Consider the following 12,443-nt stretch of genomic DNA (forward strand, 5'->3'; position numbering starts at 1 on the left):
CTATTTCATCACTGAAAGTATTTGAATAGTTTCATAAGAGAAAGAAACTGTAACAATAAATGTATGAGAGGGTAATTTCATGTTACAAAACAAAAGTGTGACTGATAGTTTTGTTTAGTTTAGTTTGATTATGGCAAAGCTCTCGAGGGCTGCCTGCCTCAGGAAAGGGATCTTCGTGGAGGACTTCCTAAGGACCGAATCCCGGATCGAACTGCCAATGCTTAGCTAATTTACCGCTCGGCCGCTGGGGACGTACGATTGAGAGAAAAAGTCTGATTTAATTTACAGAATCAAATTACAAAATTACATAAGAAGCGTTATAAACTATAATTTAGTTGTGTGCCCTCTCTATAGTATGCTTAGGAAAGGGGAACAGAGAAAGAGAAACAAATTCTGTGACAGCTATGAAAGCTCGTACCACATTTATGTAGAAGGAGAGATTTTGCAAATGTGTAACTCTGGTTTCGGAAGGGAGATAGGCTAACTTTATGAGTATTGTGTGTTTACTTTGTGAGTTTCCTACAGATGAAGCGACTTGGTATAAAATTACTTACTTCAGTCAATTTCAAAGATATTGTAGATGGAGGAATTTCAGAATATTTGAAATGGAGAATTTAGATATGCATTAAAACTGCAGTTCTTGAACAGAAAAATTTCCATCTGTTAGTATTTCAGAGGATATTATAATTATAAGTAACTAACAGTAATATAATTATAATCATATTGAACTTATGATAATAATTGTAATCATAAAAATTCATAAGACCAAAATGTTTTGCTTACATGATAAAGGCTAAAAGTAGGGTTACCCCTGACGCACGCAACTACAGAAAAAAAAACTGTAATCGAGGAAAGCTAAATTATTTCACAAAATCTCTGTTATAAGCAAACAGTCTTGTAGAACAATAAGTTTGCTGCAGAAAGAAACGATAAGTATAGTAAATAAGTACAGAAATGGCTTTGGTTTGAATGAAATTTATATAATATTTTTAGCAGCACTGACAATTTACAGAGTAATTAGGAGCATGTAAAAATTTGAGGGGTGGTTTTCTAGCTAATTAAGTATCTGTACCAACTACTCACCCACAAATGTTACCTTTACTGTGACGATGAGTTATTTCCCATAGCTTTAATTGACGGTAGAAACAACAGGCCTTCGAAGAGGTTTGGTTTACGCGATTATGGTAAAGCCTCGAAGGCTATCTGCCTAAGAAAAGGGATGCCTTCGTGGAGGACTTTTCAAGGGAAACTGGCTCGTATACACGTTACACATAAGGAAAACCACGAAAAGGTCCATACAGCCAGCCTGTTCATAGGATTCGAACCTTGGACCGAACTACGAGTGTTCAGCTAATTTGCCACTCGACCGCTGGGGGACGCCTTCGAGAAGGACCTTTGTTCACCGCGGTTTGAGAATTGGCCGAACTACTAGTGTTCAGCGGTTTGCCACTCGGCCACTGGTGTATAAAGTAATTAAGAGACCTGAAAAAATGAAAATATGCATATTTTAAAATAATTTTAAATAAAAAAAAAAGGATTTCATGTAAACTTCGAAACTGAAAATTATGATTAATATAATTGGTGGGAATCTGTTAACAACGGGGGATGAAAAGCCATCCCGCCATTTAATTATGTTTATGAAAAACGAGGAGGTTGTCAGCGGATGTTCCAAAGACGAAAGCGAAGGAAATTGTTCAATTTCGAATATTTATGCGAAAGCGTTTCAATAAAACGAACAGCAATAATATGGAGAGGAAGGCCGAAGATTCTTCTTTATTATAATTTATTTATTTCGCACCGCGAACACTTTTACAGTCCTCGGTGGAATATTTTATTGGAATTCCGGCGATATGAAATCCGTCCATGTTGTCTTGTCAGAGCAACATAGTGATAGAGTTTTTAATAAACTCGAGCAGAGTATCGTAAAGTGTCGAGCAATAAATTGGCAGGGGCCGTATTGAAAATGGGCGACAGTTCATTAAGGCCCGCCTGCACAGGCATCCGCGGAATCCCCGGCCTTGCAATCGGAGCCTATAAGCGTCCGTCAAGAAGCAACTTTCATTATGCCCCGCGAGGTCCGTGTCAGTTTATCCGCCGTCTCTTTGTGCCCGCGCGGAATTCCTCGCGCCCGCCACCATATAACTATATCGATTATTAAATTTTTGTCCGCACTTGGATATGAGGCGGCGCCATTTATCAGAGCTCGTGCCGGAAACAAGCTCTTCCATTAATATCGCGTTTTATGACTCCCCGAGTCATATGTCAAATCAACGACAATGCCTACTCGCTTATGAAGCGTCCTAATACCTGCGCCGCCTTATCTCGCCGCCTGCCGAAACGAAACGCTTTCACCAAAAGAATGTGAGCTGCCGTCCCTACCTAAACGATATTTCAAAGGAGAATCCATCCGGCAGATAATAGAGTTTATCTTTTTTCCACTTTTTGCTCCATAAATACTTCTTGCCTGTCATTCTCTAAAAATTACCTTTTTCGCTCTCTGCTCCAAAGAGAGGCATGTCCACTCGGGACGACGATTAATGAGATTAATGAGTGTGTTTACCACTTGTTCTTCAACTCTTATCACCACCTACAGTTTCCATCTACTGTATTCACTAAATTACATCTCAACACGTATAAGACTGCTGAACATATTACATTATATACAATACAGCCTAGATTAATTGAACTAAAGGCGTCTAAGATGAGTTGGGATAACTGATTTTCGTGTTTAAAAAATGACTATTTCAAGTAATCTTTATTTTTAAACGATTCTTTATTTAATTTAATTAAGTAAAAACTTATTTTCAAGCATTAAATGCTTTAGTTCTTTATTAAATTATAATTTAATTTAAAGCAAAAGCAATAAAATAATTTAATAGACAAAACAAGTACCGATAATTACAGACTCTCTCATATTGTTATCCATAGCTAATGAATGCATTTGTATTTTCATATGTTATAAGTAATTTGTAATTGTTAAAATTTTTTAATTGAAAATGCAATAATTTTTCGTTTAAATCAGTGATCGCCAAATTTATGAAGCTTCTGAGCTACTGTGCCGTCTTTAAATCCCACTGTAAATTACCAACCAAAACAACTATTAACTTTTTAAAAAACCTTACGTTTATTTATTACCTATAAACTTACATTTCTAGTAAATATGAAATCAATTTTAATTAAATTGTATATAACAAAAAGAAACTGAAATTCAGTTGTACATAAGAAACTCAAGTGTAGTTAGTAATAACTAACAGATGTACTAACAATTTTTTAATCAGACTTATTAACTTTAATGAGAAGGAACTCTTTATGTCATCAACAAGTTTTTAATGTTGGGAGAGTAGGTAATGGCTGCTACTCGAACACAGTTTAAAAGTGTTTATTAGTGAGTCTATTTCTGTAATTAGTTTTAATAAATTTCACACTAGAAAAAGAAATCTCGCACAGATGTGTAGAGCTGAATATTGCCTTTTTTTGAGATCAACCTGGACCAAAATTGGGTATTTTTCTTTAGAAACAAGACGCCAAATATTCTCGGAGCTTGAAGAAAGCCATTTTACAGATAAATCATTTTGAAAATCAATCAGTTCCAACTCCACTGCTGCACTGTCTTCTTGAAAATCAAAATGCTCCATGACACAAGAGTTGATAAGATCTTTAACTGCTGAAAATATGCCCTGTCCTGTAGTGCGTCCTGTTAATGGTATAAGCTTTACCAGATCCTTGCATAGCAATGTAGCGACATTAGGCATTTTTTCGAAGCAGGAAAGATAGAAAATTTGCAACGCCTTCGCCGGGAATCGAACCACGGACTTCTGGAATACGCGCCCAGCGTACAGACCACCACACCACGAAAGCATGCCAAGAAGGTGGGAGAAATACCTTATATACTCCCCCTTTTAAAGAGTTACTGGGGTTTTTAGAGGACCCAATTGCCAAATCCTGGGTGTGGAGAGTCATCATCCAACACCTTTTTTAATTCCGGCGCCACTGTAGAGACATTAGGTATTTTATATATAGTTCTGATTTCCTAAAATTCTTTCACACATTGTTCAGTGAATATGCATCTTTCGTTTTAAGAATAGTGTAAATTACAGAAGATTTATTTAGAAAATGCATAGGAAAGACCAGTATAAGATTCAGATTCGTGCTTACATAGTGCAGAAAGCATAATACGGGGAAAAAGAGTATCGCTTCATTTACCTATTCGGTATTGCTAGATTGTCCGAATTTTTCTGCTTTCCTTGTTATGTTTGTTACAAAGGAAAGAGAACTTAATTTAACTCTGCATATAATATAGGGCCATTAGAAGTCTGGATAGGTTTGAACCTATCCAGACTTCTACTAGTAACTACTCGGCCATCAATGAGCCAACAGACAGTATGGATGTCTTTATTCCATAAAGGTTTCATATTAAAAAATTTAGAAAACTAACTATGAATAAAATTCATTATCATTAACTTCAATTCTTACTGTTCCATTAAAATAACGGGGTTATGCGTGTCAGTATATTTAAGGTAACTATAATATATTTAGTATTTTTGGCTCTTATTTAGAAACTAAGCAACATTTTTTAAATAACTATTTATCTTGAAGGACTGAAATTATATTTATCATGGGTAAATTAATATTAAGAAATGTAAATGCATCATTTGATATTTCATTAAGATATTTTACCAGTTATACTAGTTTTAGTTTATTTACTACGAATGACAATTGTGGTTTCTTATATACGTATATGTCTTTGTTTTAGATCGTTGCCCAAAATTTCAATTAAATACGCTTATGCGTATTTATCAGCAACACAGCCACATTATTACTAGGGTTTTCAAAATTGTTTCAGTCTTTCTATATTACTCGAGTTTTGAAATCATCACCTAAATTTTTCTTCGACAACCTTTATCAAATTACTCAGAATTTTTCTAATTAAGGGATTATGTTTTAGTTTCGCTTTATCTAACTTGCTACAGTAAATTAAAATTATGAATTATGACTGATTGAGGTTTATAGGTTTATACTAGAGCACCGAGATGGATAGCAAGCTCCAAATATGTTCAGAGTAGTCAGTTAGACTCGTTTAAAGAATGAACGATTTGTTAATTTTAGATCTGGATCTTGAAGAATCAGCTGGAAGCTATTGAACACCCTGTAGTGCACTCTAGCCTTAATGATGACCATTTGAAGAATTTAGCGCAGGCTATCCTAGAAATAACGACATAAAACTAAAAAGGAAAGTCTGAAATTTCGAGCGCTACAGTGTGGAATCATCTTCTTGTAATGGAAGAAATAAAAATATTGGAGAAGTACCTTACGAGTTACGATTTCCACAAATGCAAGAAGCGCTCTGAAGCATGCTCCTCGAGGGTTCTAGAGAAAATATATTTCTATTTTTTTAACTAAATGGTAATATATAACATAAAACGTATCTCGTATTACAAGAGAAAAATTTCAGTGCCATGGTTAATCTCCTCGATCATCCTCAAGTTATGATGTCCACCCAAAAAAGGTCGTACTTATTTTAGTAGTCTACTGTCAATCCAGTTAGTTACAACTTTTATTTGAAGTAACTTTCGCAGCACAATTAGATACTAGAGAATTAGAGGTTGTTCACGATCAATTGTAAACCAAATACCTCACACGAGTCATTAAAAAGATTCTTTTATAAGGCCTATTTCTATCGACTTATCCGTAAGACGAATAAGGCGTATTTGTCCTGACTTATCACTTGATTATTTTATTTGAAAGGCTTTTCATATAGACTTACAATTCAAGTCTTATCTAAATGGCAGTCAGAGTGTTTATGAACTTTAGAGAAGTAGTTTCTTATTTGCCTGGGATTAATTCATTTGTCACATTATTCGAAAAGTGTACTCAACTCCTTGGTGTTCATTTTTATCAAAATGATTGAATCTAAGCTAAGCTGTATAGCTTCAGACTTGTTAATTACGGTGTTTGCCAGAATATCGCGGAGAGTACAATGCGAAGGGTAAACCTTATCATGGGATGAAAAAAACAATGAGAGTGATTGCCGTAAAAAATAAAGCAGCAATCAAATTTCCCACTTTTTTTAAAACACCGCGATAAGAAATAAAGCATTTTTCAGAATATCGTATGACGAAAACATCGTAAACATGCATTATCAGATTTTAAAAGTTTCAGGTATGTGTTCAATGATGCAGTATTCAATTACTTATCTTGCCAATATCTTTTCCTGTACTATTTTACATTTTTTTAAATAATTAATATTTTCAACTAAAGTAACAAGAGGTTCAACTAAAGTAACAGCTTTAATGTTCAATACATAATACTGTAATACTGAGTAGACACTACAGGTAGGCATCACAGTTAATAGAATTTTAAAATTATTTATTGGTTAGAAATTTATCCATTAGTTTATCATTTTTGCAAACAGGTATCAGTAGCTTTTAATGAAAAATTACAGTATGATGAAGATTAACTCTGCAACGTTACGTACACTAAAATCGTTTGATTTAATAGTCAAATTACAAAATCGTTTGTCTTTGCACTTGTTATATTTGTTATATGCTTTCATTAAAGATTCGTTTTACTCTTGTAACGCGTAATTTCGCTAATACTTTCACGTACTTTATAATTTGGTTATTAATTCGGAATTATAGCAAAATATATAAGGCTGTATCTGTGCAAATATATTAATTTTTCTTTGGAAGTACGTTAAGGAAAAGGAGTTTGTGTTTTCATCATACCGCAAGAATATTAAAATTAAAAATTATTTCTAGAAGTATTATAAGGTATTTCTCCCACTTTCTTAGCATGCCTTCGTGGTGTAGAAGTCAGCACGCCCGGCGCGTATTCGAGAGGTCGTGGTTCGAGTTCCGATGAGGGCATTGCTCATTTTTCATCCCTTCTGCTTCCAAAATACCTAACGTCTCTACAGTGGCGCCTGAACTAAAAGGTGGTGAATGATGATTCTGCACCACCAGGATTTGGCGATTGGGTCCCCTAGTCACCAGTATATAAAGGGAGATATATAAAGGGAGAGTATATAAAGTATTTCTCCCGCTTTCTTAGCTTTATAAGGTATTTCTCCCGCCTTCGTGATGTAGTGGTCCGTGGTTCGAGTCCCAGCGAGGATACCACTCATTTTTCATCCCTCCTGCTTCCAAAATACCTAATGTCTCTACAGCATAAACGTCAGTTTTCCCAGAAACTTCATAATTTAAAATGGCATGATGAAAATATGGCAAGTTTTCATATTATAAAATAATAAAGTTTGAAAAATTAGATTGCAATAGCTTATGAAAGCCAAAAGAAAGGAAAACTGTTTTTGCATATATTATTTGATATTTCTTTAAGTTTTTATTTTATTTATTTAAGTAACTTACAAAGTATTATTTAATTTCTTGGGGAATATTTTATTCAAAAACATTTTGAAATATATCCTTGCATTTCATGATTTTTTTACACTAACTTTATATCATATATATGTATGGAAATTTTATCTAATAACTATATAAAACTGTGAAATATTGGTAGTTTGTACTTTATGATTGAAAGGACTGACTGCATGTGGATTTTCCCAAATCTAAAATAAAAGCAAGCCTATTTTTCTAATCCTTTCTATTTTCTGCTGTTTTAAAAAGAAAAATACAAATACGATTTTATTAAAGGAATAAATAAAATAACGGTTTCTAACAGCTAACTTCATAAGATTAAAATTATATTAACTTCTCCAATATGGAATTATAATTTCCATGTATTTTCGCATCATGAATACTAGAGTTTCCTTCTTGAATTTCCAAGCAAAAATTGCTAGTCGGTAAGAAAGTATGGTTAAAATTATTCTTAGTTTCTTCTCGCTCTCATCAGACGTTGTATACTGCAGCAAGGAGCAAAAGTTTGAACTTTTAAAACAAAAATATTCTTGTTTGCTGTGTTATCGTCAGACGATGTTCCATAATAGTTTTACTTTTACCATGATCTTTTCAACCTGTGAAATTGTATCGCTGCAGTTTTTCCATCACGATGTTTTATACTGCAGTGCTTTTAGAAATACGATGTTTCCTCTCTTGCTTTTGCTTTCTTATCTTCACGATCTATTATGAAACAATGATTTTCTCTTATATTACTTCTCCCGACCCACCGCGACGTTTTTGTTTGGGATGTTTTCACTGATAACCGTCAATTACATATGGAGAAAACTTTCTTGATGTCCTGACACACACACACACACACACATATATATATATATATATATATTGTTGTATGAACTTAAATCCATTTAGTGCGAATACAAGTTATTATTACTTGCGCAATTGCTGCAAAGTTAGTTAATAATAATTTATTTCCTAAACAGTATTGGTTAATTGATTATATTATCTCCTAAGTTTAATTAAAGTAGAATTATTTTAAAAGTGTGCATCCATACTGGTAAGTTATATTTTGAAAGATGTTTTGAAGTAATTTGAAAGCAAAATGTTAATAATGTTTTAACGGGGACTGGAGTTAAATCATCACAAAGAATAATATTACAATTGTAAAAGTAAAAATTAAAACATGTAATTATTGTCATTGATCGGAAATTAGTTGACTTTTCAAGGGGAACAAACCAACTCCCGTTCAATGATCAATAATTGATAAAAATACGTAAATATGAAAGTGTTTCGTCTTTACTCGAGTTATAAGTTAAAGCCAAACCGGCAATTCTAGTCAGGCCAAATATTTCCGTGAATAGTTGTTACTCAAAGAACTTATTCTCATGAAGCATTTTAGTCAATTCAATTTGGAGTAAAAATCAATTACTGTAGAGAAATCCTGTAAAACTCGAGTAACCGTCCCCGACACTATCATCTTTATGTATTTGAGTACTATATTATTTGTAGAAATTAAACATTGGAAATTGTCATTATGAAATCGAAATCAAAGCAAAGTTGAAATAAACATAGAAGATTATAAAAAAAGATAAATAATGCAAACTTTGTAAAAACAAATCAAAGAGAACATAAAAATAATATAAAAATAATATAAAAATAAAATAGAAAATAATATAAATAAGATCAGTGAATGTACATGAAGATATAAAGGCCAGAAAGGTATTAAGTAACTTACATTCTTTCTAGTGGGGGAGTTGGCAATGTGTTCTCTTCGTGTCTGACTCAGAAGTGTAGGGTGTCCGAAAATTCTTAGCGGCAGTAGGGGCTTTGAATTATATCAGTCGGTAAGACTTGGGTGAAGAAATTTATGGTAGTGGGTGGGACTTGGAATTCTTGAGGGATGTATTTTGTGGAGTTCTTATCTGAGAGAGACCGTCTGTTAAGATTTTTTTAAAAATACTAGTGAATGGAAATTAATTAATTTCTGGCTAATTGTCGTGTCGCAATGATCAAGAATTTAAGAAAGGAAAAAGGCATTTTCGCTGTCCAAGAGCTAGTAGACAGTCTAAAGGCAGGAAATAGGCCCATTTTTTTTAGTAAATGCACTTTTTCTGGTGTGATGGTAATGAATAATCTTGAAATACGTAACATAAAAATACTTTTTTAAAAAATATCTGAATCTTTTGTTCCAACTCATGCAGCAATATGTAAGTATTTAAAGTAAGTATCAAATATTTTAATTTTAATGAATATTAAAATGACTTTTGCAATTATAGGAGAGGAAAATTATTTGATTTATTGCTCTGATATTATGATTATATTGTGTAACAAAGGGTAAAACAAAGTTACTGCTCCATTGAAATTAATGTTATGTAATATTTATTGGGTCTGCTAATTTTTTATCTAATTAAGAATTTCTAATATAGCTTTTTATTCGCATAATAGTGTTTAGATCGTTTATAGCGATTACAGTGGTTTTACTATCATGTACTGTTAATTTTTTGGTTGGATCTCTTAACGTAATGAACTTTGCTCATCCTTCCTCTATTCAATACTCCTTTACGATATTCTTTTACATTTAAACACGAATCAGTGCCTTATTTTTTATTTCAATTTCTCATCGAATTCTCGTCGAATAACAGTACACTAAAAAACCCCTCTTAGAAAATAATGCAATCTATTTCAGGCAGTGATAGAATCAAGAGTGCAATTCACACTGTTTGAAATCTTATTAAGAAAAAAAAAAAGAGATGAGCGCGCCAAATGGAAAGCGTTGATGGGAGGAGAACAGTGATTATTTTGTTAAATAATCAAAATAAACAAAACACTTTTACGTTAAGCCTTTTGGATTATTTTTTCACTTTTGCTGAGCGATTTAATGCTAATATATCTCCATTTTTTACTTCGCATGTCCCTTATAAAAAACATAATAAGCAATTTTAAACGCATTTAATTTTATTAAATGTAATATGATCCCAAATATAGACGATGATTTCTCAGAATAGGTTTAAAGAATGTGTTAATATATTTTCATCTGTTGAAAAATTGAATTTTATTTATTTTTTTAGTACTAGCCTTTGTATATTTACTAGAATATCCATTCATAAGCAGATGGCAAAAGCAAACCTTTATTGACCATATGAAGTCGCAGTATTCAAGGAGATATTCAAAGGTAAGTAATAACGCTGTTAAAATTTTGTCTAATTCTGAGTTTTATTTAAAGTAGAATGGAAGAGATCTCGTCTATCGCCTACTGAAACTGCTGTCAGTCCGAAGAGTGATGGACTCAAACGACGGCCTGATGCAGAGGAAACCACAACAGATTCGGAAGCATACGATGATGACGATCGTCCTCCAAAAGAGCCTGATGCTTCCAGTCCTCCCCCTGCGGAAACCAGGAAACCAGAATGGAGCTCCCAAGAGCCACTGGACCTTCACCATCGAAATGGAACCCCTTCTCCAGTTGAAAGCCAGACACATGCGAGCGAGATTCGACCATTTGACTTGCACAAAAAGAAATCACCAATAGATATTTTAGCGCGAGTGTTTCCAAGAGAAAACCGGGGTATTCTGAATGTAGTTTTACAGAGAAATGGAGGAGATGTTCTTCAAGCCATAGATGATCTCTTGAGCACGAAAGAGCCTGATCCAGAGAAGACAATGAACGATACTTCTTCTGAGGCCGTTAGTCCTAGTGCTTCGCCTTTATCTCGAATACCCAGTCCCCGCCAAACCAACCATCTTGGAGAACCAGCTCCTTTACCGAGATTTTCAACTTCACCCAACATTTTTTCTTCTGGACCAACCTCTAATTTGGCTATGACTGCAAGTGGCTTAACTTTCCGTAGGCCCTATGTTTCATCTCCAGGAGCTCGAGGTTTATTGACAGTGCCCGCTTATTCTGGGTTTTTTCCTGGAATCTCTCCAACATTTACTCCGGGTTACCCGAACTTTTTTGGGACTTCTTTATCAACCAGTACTTCCACAAGCCCAGATGACAGTAAGAAGAAAGGAGGTGAATGCTGGCCAACATGTGGCAATCCTTCTCCGCAAGATCTGTCTTCCCCTGACACAAAAAGCCCAAACGGATTCGCTGAATAATTCATTTTTAAAGAAAAATGTATTGGCCCAAGAGATATTTTAAACGATATGTAAATAGAATACAAAAATGATACGAAAATTGCAGTGACGAGACTTTTCATTTTATTAATAATTTTGTCAGAAACATATCATGACAAAGGTTTACATTTTGGATGAGTTTCTCTTAACTGTATTTTTTCACATGTGCATAATATTGACTGCTACTGCTCACTCCAAAATGAACCCTGTAAAATTATCAAAAAAATATAACAATTTCAAATCATCTGTGCTTCTTTTTCTATCCATGCATAAATGCGGATTTTTAACATCTCATTATCATCAGTATTTTGAAGAAATATCGCCGGAAAAGACAAAAATGTGTTATTTATGAGCATTTAAAAGTCAATTTAATTCAATTTTCGCTCCGCTTTGGAAAAAAAAAGGCTTTCATGAGAAGAAAAACTTTATTTCATCGATGTGCATATTTGTAAATTTGCATGCAATATAACTCAAATGCATTAAATTGTAAGTGGTATTTATTTCCATTTTGTTTTCTTTAGTGTAGTTATTTTAATATTCTTAATTTATTCATGCTTTTCAACATCAAAATCTAATTTTAAGTTAATGAAAATTATGCAAATGTATATACTACTTGTAACCTTAACTTTTATTGCAGTGATAAATTGTTAAGTTTCTAAAATTTAATGTACACTCTTCAGCACTTTATTTCATGATACTTTAGTCTTACATAAGGCAGATCTAATTAAAGCAATGAGGTATATTATGTTTCAACCTTAATTTTCAACTTAAATTCTCAGTTGCTTATCTGTGAAATTTTAGCTCTACTAATTCCATATTTGAGATGCAATAAGTGACACTTAAGTATTGTTATCGAGGATATGAGTAGCAGCTAAAAACAGAAAAAAAGTGTAGGTATTATAAACGTAATATTGCAGCTTCACGATACAATTTAAGCTTAAGTAATGTGTACAGAGAATACTTTTTTCCATT

At 33.4% G+C, this 12,443-nt stretch overlaps 1 protein-coding gene across 2 annotated transcripts in view; it reads left to right on the plus strand.

Moving 5' to 3' along the window:
• The window catches only part of LOC118190040 (doublesex- and mab-3-related transcription factor A2-like), a 76,334-nt gene extending 64,395 nt beyond the window's left edge, over positions 1-11,939 (plus strand). Inside the window, exon 2 of one of the 2 annotated variants that reach the window (XM_085808768.1) lies at positions 10,576-11,939. In XM_085808768.1, the coding sequence (XP_085664894.1) occupies positions 10,576-11,453 (878 nt within the window). In that variant the 3' untranslated portion in view covers positions 11,454-11,939. The remainder of the gene's footprint in view (positions 1-10,575) is intronic. The other variant, XM_035360728.2, reaches the window with a different exon arrangement.
• Positions 11,940-12,443: the final 504 nt, after the last annotated feature.

Source organism: Stegodyphus dumicola, chromosome X2 (assembly GCF_044657685.1).
Source record: "Stegodyphus dumicola isolate Sdum_Otavi_A_Nest chromosome X2, ASM4465768v1".
Lineage (NCBI taxonomy): Eukaryota > Metazoa > Arthropoda > Arachnida > Araneae > Eresidae > Stegodyphus > Stegodyphus dumicola.